General features: G+C 44.1%; 1 protein-coding gene across 2 annotated transcripts in view; it reads left to right on the top strand.

Annotated features, from left to right (window-relative positions):
* Pfdn4 (prefoldin subunit 4) overlaps positions 1–11,249 on the top strand; it is an 11,788-nt gene extending 539 nt beyond the window's left edge. The window contains exons 2-4 of one of the 2 annotated variants that reach the window (XM_005392283.2): positions 5,109–5,216; positions 5,958–6,098; positions 10,666–11,249. In XM_005392283.2, coding sequence (XP_005392340.1) covers positions 5,109–5,216; positions 5,958–6,098; positions 10,666–10,797 — 381 coding nt within the window. In that variant the 3' untranslated portion in view covers positions 10,798–11,249. Of the gene's footprint in view, positions 1–5,108; positions 5,217–5,957; positions 6,099–7,686; positions 7,834–10,665 lie in introns of those variants that run through there. The other variant, XM_013518390.1, reaches the window with a different exon arrangement.
* The last annotated feature ends 1,912 nt before the right edge of the window (positions 11,250–13,161 follow it).

Below are 13,161 nucleotides of genomic sequence, written 5' to 3'. Positions count from 1 at the left end.
CACCCCGGCCCCGCATCCCCCAGGGTCGGGCCCGCCGCCCGGGGCGCATCCGGGGCCCCCACGGAGACCCCGGCCACCGTGGGGAGCAGAGGCGTCAGGGCCCTGCGGCCCGGGGCCATCTGTGATCCTCCCGACCCCTTTGCAGGGACGCGGCCCCCCACTTTCCAGTGTCGGTGGTGCTATAGTGACCCAGCTGATGGGCGGCTCAGCTGGGGACGAACCCAGAGCACGTCTGTTCAATACGCGTTTTAGGTGACACATGAGAAGTGTGCGTGCTCGTGGGATGCCGTGTGATACTTCATCACACTCTTTTAGCCACTGGAACAAACTAAACTTCCATCGGAGGTTTATAACCAGGAAGACTTCTAGATGCTTAAAAGATCTCAGAATAGGAGAAAAATAAAATTGGGGGGCAGGTAGTTATTGAATTTTTACCGAGTGCTGGGCAGAGTTCCAACGTAGTGCATTGCGTGTGTTATTTTGATCTCCTTTTTGGATATACTGTTTTATTCTTATTTAGCAGATAGGAAGACTTGAGGGACTGAGGCAAAGCTAGGACTTAGCTATTCTGAGTCCAGAGTGTAAAAAAACTGGGGACCTCAGATAAGAATTCTGGCTGAAGGGATTTGCTTTCTGATTTTTGCGTGTTTGCTTTCATTTCACTTTAAAAATCACATTAGAAGATGTTCCCTTTCCTCTCCTACTATCCAGCCCAACATAGTCTGTGCCTCTGCTTGCTGTCGGGTGACCAATAATCGAACTTTCCCTCTACTGAGGGAATGATAAACCTAGGAAAGTGTCAGTCCACTCAGGATCAGGCGCTCGCCCTCAAGGTCTTAGCACCCACAAATTCCTTTTCAGTGCCAGAGTAGGTTGCAGGATCATGGTGATTTAGGCAAGTGTCGAAGCTAGCGGAAGTTACTTTATTTCCAGAATTTTATTAAATTGGGGCCTCTGTTGTCAGTTGAGGGCTTTAATCCCTAGAACAGTGGTGGCGAACCTACGCACATGCGTATGGCAACGGCTGTTTTTGTCATTGAGTGCTGTGAAAGGTTCGTCATCACTGCCCTAGAAGGTGCTGTTACAGGTAGCGCTTGTTTTTTAACACGGAGACTGCAGTGCAGGTAGATAGATGATGTAGACTTAGAGGAAATGGCAGAATGACTTGAACCTTGGACTTTGCAAAATTTTTGGTTACCGGCCTTTTTTTTTTCAGGATTTATTCAGCGGTTTTCTTTTGAGCATGTGATGTGGCACATCTTAGTTTTAAGTGGTAGAGATAGCAATGGTAATAGCGTTCTTTCTTCTCTCACAGCGGCTTTTGGGGCAAGTAAGGGATTACAGTACTCAAATAGTCACGTAAGAAACTAAAATTTCCAACTCCGAGCCATGAAGGAAAAGTACGGTGAGATGAGGGCTGAAAGGAGGTCTGAAGTCAGAGAAGAGGGGGGGATGTGTCGGTGATTTGGGAAGGGGAGGGGGAGCAGGGAAGGGAGTAAGGCACAGGTAGAGAGAGTGTCTTGGGATGCCCTGGGAGCTTTCAGGAAAGAAGGCTGGAGCAGCAGAATCAAGGGAAGAGGAGCCTGAGGACGTAGAGTGGGGTTGGTGGGGGCCATAACCAAAAGAGTCATTATCTCGGTGCCCTTAGGCCTTGCTGCGTGGACACACAGCCCTCCTGATGTTTCCTGCTTGAAGAACTGTTTCTGATAGGTTAGCGTTCCTGCGTACTTCCTCCCTCTGTTGTCTCAAGGGAAGGACATGCAGGTCTACAGGGATAGCCCTTTGAGTCTGTTAATCAGCAGAGTATTTGCGGTCTGGAACTCTTTACATTTGTAACACATTTTACCCCCCCAGTTGGTCCTAACTGTGTTGGTGGAATGTTTATGGAAGATGATGCAGACCTGTCCTCTTTAACCCATGCTCTGGTTCTAGGCCACTCTGCTTTCTGTTCGTGGTCTTCAGTATAAGTAGTGTCTTTCTCAGGGAGAGACCATCTTGGACTGCTGGCTAAAGAAACCCTTCACTTCGCATCTCTAAACCCCCCACCAAAAAAAACTGTGTTACCATCACTATCACATTTATCACCATCAAACATTGTCTTGTTCATCCTGGTTTTTTTTTTTTGGTACCGGGAATCGAACTCAGGACCTTGTGCTTGCCAGGCAGACACTGTGCCACTGAGCTGTATCCCCGGCCCTCGTCTTGGTTTTTTCCACCTCTCCCGCCAAGAATGTAAACCAACCAGTGTTAGTGATAGACTTCCTTGTCACAGTGCTGGGCATGTAGCAAACACTATGAAATCCTTGTTAAGTGCATTGGGGAAAGTACGGCATCACTCACGCAGTCGCAGAAGGAGCTAACATTTCCAACCCTGACGAGAACTGTGAAGGAAAAGTATTGAGATGGGGGCTGAAACGGAGTTCGAGAAGTCAGAGAAGATGGGGAGATGGTGTGCGAAAGGTGCAAGTTCGCATTACGGTGCCTTGGTCAGTACCCTTAGCAGATAAAAGCAGACTGAAGTGGACTGCAGCTTCCTTTGGGTGACCCGGCCGTCAGTACCTGGGATGTACCTGAGGGTGGTTCACTCCCTTATAATCCTCTTTGTTTTTGGTCTTTTTGGAGACAGAGTTTCACTTTTCAGTTCAGGCTGGCCTTGAACTCACTTTGTAGCCCAGGCTGGCCTCAAACTCACAGCGATCCTCCTGCCTCAGCTGCCTGAGTGCTGAGATTACAGCCATGTGCCACCACGCCCAGCCTTATAATCCTCTTAAGGCATCAGCGGTCAGGAAGAAGGTGTAGTCAGCCCAGGAATTTGTGTTTTCTCTTGACTTTTTTTTTTTTTTTTTTTTTTTTTTGTGCTGGGGATTGAATTTAGGGCCTTGCACATACTAGGCAAGTGCTCTACCACTGAGCTACATCCCCAGCCCTTCCCTTGCCTCTTGAGCAGTCTGATTTCTCTTAGGCCTAGCAGAATTTCCATGTAGATCTGCATTTGTCCGTCCTTTGTAATGGTTTTTGATAGCCAGTGTTGAGGAGATAGTGTTTATCATTCACTGCAAGGCGATTGCATCCCCGGGCTCAGCGCTCAGTCCCATTGTGTCGCCCAGCCCCTTCGCTTCACAGGTGACAAATCTGAGGAACTCTCGGAGAAGTGAGTAATTGTGTCTGGTTCCTGCTTGCGTGGATTGGAACCCATTCTTACTTTCCCCAGCTCTGCTGCCTGAGTGTGAGAAAACAACTCGTGGTTATGATGACACAGGGCCTCTCTGAAGGGCCTTGCAGAATGCACTGGCCTCACATGCCGTTTTACCTGTGATTTCAGGGAATAAAGCGACCTCTTGGTGTTTTGGACCCCCGTGTCAGAATTACACCCTCTCTCTGCCAAAATGTGGGTTCATGAGAGAAGGGTTGTAGAACAAGGAGAGTGAAACGGAGCCCACTGCTGTTGGCCATCGCAGGTGGTGCTTCTTACCTTCTGTGGACCCCCCAGCCCAGGGCCGCAGGTGCAGAGGTGCGCATTTCACTCCCCCACCGCCGTGAGGAATTGGGCCCCAGGAGCCACGTACCTGCTGGTGGCTACAGTTTGCTGGGGCTGCCACAGGAAACTTCTGCTTTGGGAAGATAGAAGGCAGGTGGCCAGATCCTCCCCAGCACTTTTCAGTTCGGAACTGAATACTTGAGTGTGATCCAGCAAGATGTAGATTCCAGTTGAGAAACCGTCACCGCGGGTGTGTGTCAGGGAAGCTCTGTGCTGGGTGTTTTCACGCGAACTACCCCTTAAAGCCCGCACAATGACAAATGCATCTATAAATACACAATAAGGGGGCTCGCTATTTAAGTAAAGTGGCATAAACACTTCAGGCAAGCAGGAATTCTTTAGAACTCTTTGTTCTCTCTGTGCTTAAGAAATTCAGTTCTCACGTAGGTGAAGTGACGTGTGTGCCAAGACACCCACATAAAGGTGTTCTGTCGGTTTCTTCAGTGGAGCTCCGTGTTCCCCGATTCCATATTCATAAAAACCATACAGGGCTGAACACTCAGAGGTGTACCTCTGACGATGGGAAGGATGTTTTAGGATGTGCTTTGGGTCTGATGATGAGCCTGATGCTTGTGAAGTTGTTCATGGGGATGACAGTCTGTAGAACAGTGCTGGTGGTGTCCCTTGTGCAGACTGTGGGAGCGTTAGCAAAGATGACATGCTTGTGAAAATCCTGGCACAAAGTGAGAGCTCACTCAGTGTCAGCTGTTATTTTTAGTATTGCGTGGATACTTTGTCAGCCAGCACTCTTTATATCCCGATTGCAAATTTAACTGTAGTAAGTATTAATTTTTGGCACTAAGTGTACAGTTGTAACCATTTTGTAGTGAACCATACCTTATGAAGTCTTGTAAACAGGTTCTAAACAGTTGTTTTTACTATGTATGGAGTGTAAGCACTGAAGTGGCTAGTGACCCTCCAGCCTGTTTGTCAGGCCGACTAAACACTAGAAACAGTCAGGCTTCTGGTCTCTATAGTCAGCTCATACAAATTTTAAGTCTTCGGAAAAAAATCTAGTATGAGGCATTTGCAAACATTAATTGGTGACTGACTGACTTTTTGCTTCCTGAGTTATCTTAATGAAACAGTGCTCCAACTTGGAAAATTATGTTCTCAGCCAAAAGTAAGCTAACTTCCATCTTTTTAGGACTTGTTTGTATTTGACATTTGTTTTGTAGTGTAAGGATTGTTCTGTGGGCTATAAGAAGGTTGTAGATGTGTGAATAGATCTTAAGTTTATGCAGCAAAAATACGTAAGGGGTTTGCTTGTGATATTCTAACTTGTGATATTCTTGACTCTATGGAGGCAAGTAATTTGAGTTATTTTACAATAATATACAAAGCTAAGCTCTAATTTCTGCATTAAACATTTTGCAAATGTTTAATGTAGATGTGTGAATAGATCTTAAGCTCATGCAGCAAAAATAGGTAAGGGGTTTGCTTGTGATATTCTGTAACTTGTGATATGCTTGATTCTATGGAGGCAAGTAATTTGAGTTATTTTGCAATAATATACAAAGCTAAGCTCTAATTTCTGCATTAAACATTTTGCGAATATTAACTTTTTTAGGCTGCAGAGGACGTCAATGTTACTTTCGAAGATCAACAAAAGATAAACAAATTTGCGCGGAATACGAGTAGAATCACAGAGCTAAAAGAAGAAATAGAAGTAAAAAAGGTATTGGACGTATTTATCGTATTTCAGAAAAAGAAGTTTTTTATACCATGCCTTTTCAAAACTGGATTCCTTAACAAGTAATTATCTTTTCTCTGGGCCTTTCATTGCTGATGGTACCATCCACTCTAGTTAAAGTAGAAAGCCATTTTTCAAGGGATGTGGAGATGGTGAGCAGAATTGGTGCAGGCCTTAAATTGAGGCTGGGCCCCCAGGAAGAAGCTGGAGAAGCTCAGCTGAGAGGAGCTGGCCAGGAGTGAGACAGCTCTGTCCCCACTGATCCTGAGCTGGCCGTCTCCTGTATGTGCAGGCTGCCCCATCTCAGCCGAGGCTGCCGCCGCCCCGAAACTCGGAGGCCCATGGCCAGTCTGCACCTCAGTCCTCCTGAGTTGAAGTCCAGTTGAAGTATGTTTGAGTGGGGGAATTAAAGTTATTGTTTATGTACACCTCAGCATGCACAGCTGAGAAAATAGGTTGTTTTCTGATTTGTTTGGTTTTGTTTGTGTGGGAAGGAAGAAGTCACAGAGTGGGAAATTTTGACCACAGATAACTGCAGTTCCCAGTAGGGTGCTTTAGCAGTCTGAAAGTATCTAGTGTGCTAGCGCAGAAACGATTCCGTATGAAGTGTCACCTGAGTGTGAGACATTAATGCAAAAGGCTTTCTCAGGGAGTTAGTTTCCCAAAGTTAAAATTGGCTCTTCTGGCAGGGAATTTTGCTTTCATTGTTTGCTTTTGTGTTTGTAGAAGCAACTCCAGAATTTAGAAGATGCTTGCGATGACATCATGCTCGCAGAAGATGACTGCTTAATGATACCGTATCAGATCGGTGATGTTTTCATTAGCCATTCGCAAGAAGAAACACAGGAAATGTTAGAAGAAGCAAAGGTATGCAGGGGTCTGATTCTTAAATGAGGGTTATGTCATCATGAAGAGCTTGCCGTTATAAGTGGAGCTGGAATGGACGCCAGCTAGCGCTTACTGGTGTGATGTAATGACCGGGTGGACTCTGGGGCTTTCCCAGCGTGATTTTATTGAATCCTGACCGTGATCTGTTATTATCCCAATGCAGAACGAGGATTAGAGGCTTAAGAGGTCATAGCACTTCCTTCCAAGGGATTCATAGGCAGCGAGTGGGCTTCTGGCTCTAGGACTGCACCTTAAAAGTATTTAGAAGATACAGCATATTATAAAGTAGAAAAGAGAAGTTCTCCCCAATCCCTCTGCCCGGAGACGACCATTCACAGTGAATATTTTCTTGTACTTCTGTTACTTCTCTCCCCGTTTCTCTGGGGGAGTTTCGTTTCCCACATCGGTCAGTTAACATTCTTCTGGGGACATTTTCTCTGCCATTTAATGTTTATTTAGCAGATGCCCATGGGGATGCTTCTCTGGGTCAGGTACATAGGCTTTAACAGCATCATTTCTCTGTGATTTGTTTAATATCCTTTTTAATGCTATGTTGATGGGCAATGATTTGGCTATGTCTTGTTAACATTAATTTGTTCCCAATATTTTCTTACAGTAATGTCACAGTGAGCTTTCTTGTATGTCTTTGTTCACATTTCGAAAATTGTTTCGAAGAAATAATCATCGAAGTGTGATTACTGGGTCAGACTCTTTGGTTCTTAGATAATATGTGAGACAGGTGGTAGTTGTAGTACGGGGAATTACTGTAATTCGCCCCCCTGCAGCTGTCTAAGAGAAGCCCCTACCACACTGTGCACGAGAAGTTTGTGGCTGCTAAACATTTCCCAGTACTTTCCATGCATTATGCCCACGTCTGATAAACCTTGGGAAGAACTAACCCTTTTACTCCAGGAACTTTCTATATGGAAACATTTTATATCTCTTTCATGTTTAAGTTATTTCTTTCTTAGTCAAATTTTATGATTTAATTTTTTTTTTTTTTTTGGTTTTTCTCCGGTACCGGGAACCGTGATTTAATTTTTTAACTGTATCAAAATGCTCTGCCCCTATTAGAAGTATTTCAATACAGGTTATGATTTTTTTGTTTATCATGAATGCCTGCCTGCCATATAAATACCTGACTCTCAGAGTTAAAGGGAAAAAGGTTTATTTAGCTCACAGTTTGTAGAGGTTTCCGTCCATAATCAGCTGGCTCCAAGGCAGGGTGGCACATGGCAGGGGAACAACCGTTCATGGTGGTGAAAGACAGCAAAAGCAACAGGCGATCGAGACAAATCTTTTTCTGTTTCTTGTATTGTATCCAGTCTAGTGGGATTAGGGCAGTGCCAATCCAGTCTGTGAACTGATCCAGCAATCACCCACCCTAATCCCAGCACCCTGAATCGCAGCGTTGCACTATGAATCAGTCACACGCTCTAGATTCAGCCACCTCCAGAAAAACCCTATGACTCCATGAGACATTGGGGGACATCTAATCATAACAGTATAACAATGTATGTGTAAATACTGACCCTAATTTTGCCATTCATTCATTCATTCATTCCAGAAGTATTCACCGAGTGCTTACCTGTGTCAGGTTCTGCCTTGTACTAGGGCTGTAGTGGACAGCAGAGAAGGCCAGGTTCCTGTGCACGGAGCATGGAGCCTCGACGCAAAGAGAAAACTAAGAGGAACTACTAAGGAGTAGGAAGTGGTATGCATCGCTGGTGGCTTCAGGAAAGCCAGGGAGCCTCGGCTATACTGGTCTAGACAGCAAGGGTTGGGGAGGGTTTCCTGGGAAAGGGATGGTAGAAGAGTCAAAGAATAGGTGAGTGCCAGTCAGGAAGGGTTGGAGTGGGCTCCACTCAGAACACACAGCGTGTGTGAGTGGTTATAAAGTGAATGTAGAACCGAGAGTCTTGTTTGCTGGAACATTTGGGGGAACATCGGAAGCTGCGGCTGGATCCTGGACAGCTCTGCCAATTGAGTTTGGATAAATTGTGCTTTATGTTGACTTAGGGGTGAGCAAACTGGGTGAAGGGCTGGAATGTACAGATGTTAGGCTTTGTGGGCCATGTAGTCTCTGTCACGATTACTTTGAAAGTAACACATGTAAATGAATGTGCATGCCTATATTCCCGGGAAACCTTGTAACTAGGAACTTGAGGCTGGATTTGGCTTGTGGGCTGTCATTTGCACACTGCTGTCCTAGAGTTTTGGGGATTTTGAGGGTTGAGTATAATTTTAGAATAATTTTCTAGTGTCTTATTTTACATATAGTAAGTCCATGGCTTACAAATGAGTTCCTTTCCGGGAGAATGTTCATAAGTCAGATTCCTTTGTAAGTGATAAAGTGAGTCTCACACACCTTTGTTTTTTTTTTTTTTTGGTTTTTCTCCGGTACCGGGAACCGAACTCACGACCTTGCGCTTGCCAGGCAGGCGCTTTGCCACTGAGCTAAATCCCCAGCCCCTCACACACCTTTGACACAGATATACCACGTACATTGTGTTGTGCTTCCTAGCGGTCCCCTCCTTGGCACCGCTGCTTTTCCTCTGGCTTCCGGACGTCTTGGGCTCTGAGTGAGCACTGTACAGTAAGCACAGCTGTGACAGTGTCCCGCAGACGTTAGGTATGTCTGTGACTTGTTCGCATTTGTGAATGTTTACAGTGCAAGCTCCGTTCATATCTGTGAAAGTTTGCAACTCAAATGTTTGTAAATCAGGGAGTTACTACATTGGGTTTTCTAGGTGTAGAAGTGTTGTCTACTTTCCAGTAGATTTATGTCTTATTTCTGTTTTTTGTCTTGTGATAGTGGTTCTCGGATTTGTAGCGTGCATCAGAGTCAGGGTGACTGTTGTAGTTACTTTTCTCATCGCTGAGACAAAATACTCAGCACTCATAAGTTAAAGGAGGAAAGGTTTATCTCAGCTGATAGTTTGTAGAGCTTTCAGTCCATAATAGGCTGGCTCCATATCAGGGTGGCATGGTAGAGAGGCTTGGCAGAGATGAAACGCCATGGCAGAGCTGGCAGAAGGCAGCAAGCAGCAGCAGCAGCAGCAGCAAGCCTGCCTTTCTTCTCTCTCCCTTTGTATTCCATCGAGGCTACAACCCTGTTGATTGGTACCACCCAAAGCCAGGGTGGGGCTTCCATTATCCACACCCAGAACTGTGCCGAACCAACTTAGTTATCACATACTTGTAATCCCCGTATCACATACCCTCATCCAGCATCACACACCACGACCCAGCCACCTCCCCAGAGCTCTGCCCATGAGCACATGAGGCTTCGGTGGGAGGACGTTTAGGTAGAAGCCATAATAATCACCCTCAGGGGTTTCTACAAATTCAGATTGTGGGAGCCTATCCAAAGAAGTTCTAATTCAGGAGGTCTTGGGTGGGATCCCAGAAACTGTACTTCTAGCAAGTTCCTGGATTAGTGATGGCAAACCTTTTAGAGCTTTCAGTGATAACAAATACCCTGCTGTGGCACACGTGCCATAGATTTGTCACCACTGCCTTAGGTGATTCTGCATGGACACTGCTCTGGGGTCCGTGCATTGAGGAACATTGGCCAAATTTCTTTCTTTTTTGTTTGGAGACAGGGTCTTGCTATGTAGTTGAGGGTGGCCTTAAACTAGAGGTGATCCTTGTGCCTCAGCCTCCCTTGTGCTGGGATTAGAGGTCTGTGCCACCATTCCTGACCATTGGCCGGGTTTTTAAGAGTAACATTGCCAGTGCTAAGTATTCTTTTGCTCCTAATGTTAGTGGGTATGACTTGTAAGATTTTAGTTTCTTCGAATGTTCAGGAAAAATTCTTTCTTTGAACCTAGGCAGCATTTCCTGTGGGTGAAGCTGTGTCTTATAAGGGAAGTACTTCTGCTGGGCGTGGTGGCGCATGCCTGTAATCCCAGCACTTGGGAGGGGGAGGCTGAGGCAGGAGGATCGTTGCAAGTTCAAGGCCAGCCTGGGCTACAAAGTGAGCTCAAGGCCAGCCTGAACTGCACGGCGAGACCCTGTCTCAAAAAGACAAAAAAAAAAGGAAGTACTTCTTCCGACTCTCTTCCAAAGTTTAGCATCAGGGCCCTTATAGTCAGTGAAAATTTCTGCCAGATTTTGACCATAAGTTACTATTACCAATTATTAGTGGAACTGAATTGTTATCATTTCTTCTGCCTAGTTATTTTTGTGGGAAGTTAGCAGAAGCTGTGTGGAAGCTAGCCACGCCTATGATAAACTATTTAGAGATGTCTGTATATGTGGGTCCTTCTTTATTAGCATGTAATGTAGAAATTAATTTTCTTTAGCTACTGTGGCTTTTAGACCAGCAGAAACTGAAAAAAATCATTGTGTTGTGATAAGTAAATATGTATCTGAATTAAAAATGCTCACATTTGGATTTTTTTGTCTTAGATATAATGATCATTGTTATTTAGTTGCCTAAGTTTAGAAAATTCTTCTGAAATATTAGTTCAAACACAGTTGCTCAGAAGTCATCCAGCTGAATAGAACTAACTTCAACTGTTTTTTTTTTTTTTTTTTTCAGAAAAACTTGCAAGAAGAAATTGACGCCTTAGAATCCAGAGTAGAATCAATTCAGCGGGTGTTAGCAGACTTGAAAGTTCAATTATATGCAAAATTTGGCAGCAACATAAACCTTGAAGCTGATGAAAGTTAAACGTTTTATAACTCATTTTTAAATTTGTTTAATAAACTTGAATATTGTTTAAAATGATAATTTCCCTTCTTCAGATGACATGGAGAGGAAAAGTTTCTTTTTTTAAAATTTTCATTTATTTAATGGAAACTTGCCTATTTTCACATGTCTTTGCTTATTTTATATTTTTAAGAGAAGGCAGTATTCATCTGTGTATTTTGCATAATGGTTATGTTAAGCCTAGGGGTTTTATGTCATATTATTAAAATCAGTTAAGCAATGTTGTATGTCTCTATGTTCTTCAGAATACTTGTTGCAATTTTCATTTATAGAAAACTTAACGGTTGTGTCCTGTTGTTTGTATGTCTGATTCTGTTTGCTGTCTAAGGATGGTGAAAGCCCTCTGAAAATGTAAAGTCCTGCAGCTTATACTGTACGTATTTCACAACTAAAACTTTGTCATTTACTAAAAAGTATGTGTGTATATATTTAAATATGTAATTTACATAGTCAGGCACTTAGCATGTCTTTAACATATACCAGTGTCTTAGGTTTTGCTAAAAGAGTGGGTAATGTGCAGTTATGTGAAGACATGTTGGTTTTCATACAAACATAGACCAGAATAGAAGAGCATTTTAGAAACAAAGAGCTATATCTCTATTATAAGTTTTAAACCTTATTTTATTATTTTTTAATTTTTGGTACCGGGAATCAAACTCAGGACCTTGTGCTTGCCAGGCAGGCGCTTGTGCCACTGAGCTGTATCCCCGGCCGTAGACCTTATTTTAGCATTTTGTAATTTTTTTCGAGACAGAGTCTTGCTAAGTCTCCAGGTGGCCCAGGCTGGGTTTAGACTTGCAATCCTCCCCTCATTTTCCCAAGGTGCTGGGATTACAGGCGCCAGGCTTAGACTTACTTTTTAAATAAAAAATACATTTATCTCCTGTTACCCACAGGAGGTGTAGATTTAGGCTTTAGAAGATGTGGTTGTGTTGTCTTTCCACCAGATGGCACTGGTAGGCCGGAGTACCGGTGGAAGGACCCTGGTACAAACAGGATATTTTTAGGATTAATGTACAAAATTTTAGAAGAAATATTTTTTAACCTTCTAGGTTATAAACATTGCATATGTACCTTTCTGTTAAATGTTCATAAACAGTAATTCAAGCTTAAAGACAGTATATAAAATTGCTAAAATTTTTTGTTTTCCATGCTGGGAGTGGAACTCATGACCTCACGCTTGCCAGGCAGGTGTTGTGCCCCTGAGCTACATTCCCGACCCTAAAATTCTTAGTAACATGGAATCAAACATACATTGGTACAAAATCTTCTCCAGTAGTGGTATTCAGATTCTAAGAAGTGGCTCTTACAGGGATATTCCTGAATGTGTTTGGCTAATACTCAGCTAGAGGGAGAAACGGGACGTAATTCTGTGAGACTGCGGCAGGAAGTAGGACCATGCTCAAGTTAGGACAATTTCAAAGAACTTCAGCCAGAATTGCCGTGGTGGAGGGTATTCATGAGGAGCCTTTTGCACCCTTACAAGTCAGGCGAGGGGAGCCCCTGACCCTGCCATCGGGAACCCTGGGAAAGAGTCCCTTTATTGGCAGGAGCACAGCACCTGTGACATTCTGCAGTGGTAGAGCCAGGGGATGAGGGCCCGCTGGGCTCTGTCTTCCTCCAGCGCTACCCGGTCCCATGATTGACCAAACTAACCAGAATCCAGAGGTGGCTGTAAAATCAGTCTTACAGGGTGCTGAGTGGGTGGACCTGGGGTGTCCTGTGGAAGAGCTGGCAGAGAAGGGTGATGAAAAATTGAGAAATTTTAATGAACACTTACCTGATTTAAATAACTGGCTAAATGTCTTTACAAAATTTACTTCTAAAATGTCTGTAGCCTTTTGTTGTCCTTAGTGAACTTGCAGACCGGTAAACCACATGCACGGCAGCTGAGGACTGTCACAAGTCTCAGGCAGTAGTTGCCACATGGACATTTTGATCTAGGTTTGTGACTGCTATTTTTTAAGGCAGAAGTTCTAATTTTGGTATGTAATTACTATATTTAGACAGTGCAGTGCTGTTTGTTTTTTAAAAGCAACGCAGATGAAACAACAGATTTGACCTCCAGGCTGCTGGTCTGCAAACTCAGGTGCACAGTTAGATGCCCCAAATCCAGGGCTTTGATAGAAAATAGGAGATAATTTGCTCTACGCTGGATTCTGCTGTGCTGTGCTGCTGACTTGAATTCCTAAACATCTCTCAAACCTGTTTCTTTCCATTTCCACAGCCACCACCACCTTTGTCTAAACTTTGGGAGCTTGCCTCAGAAACCTATTTAGCTAGGATTTTAATAGCAAGAGGCCAGGGGGAGTCCAAAGGGTTTGG

Source organism: Chinchilla lanigera, unplaced genomic scaffold (genome assembly GCF_000276665.1).
Source record: "Chinchilla lanigera isolate Chin_1 unplaced genomic scaffold, ChiLan1.0 scaffold00044, whole genome shotgun sequence".
NCBI lineage: Eukaryota > Metazoa > Chordata > Mammalia > Rodentia > Chinchillidae > Chinchilla > Chinchilla lanigera.
Note: the sequence above shows the minus strand (reverse complement) of the source record. Positions and strands in the feature narration are given on the sequence as shown.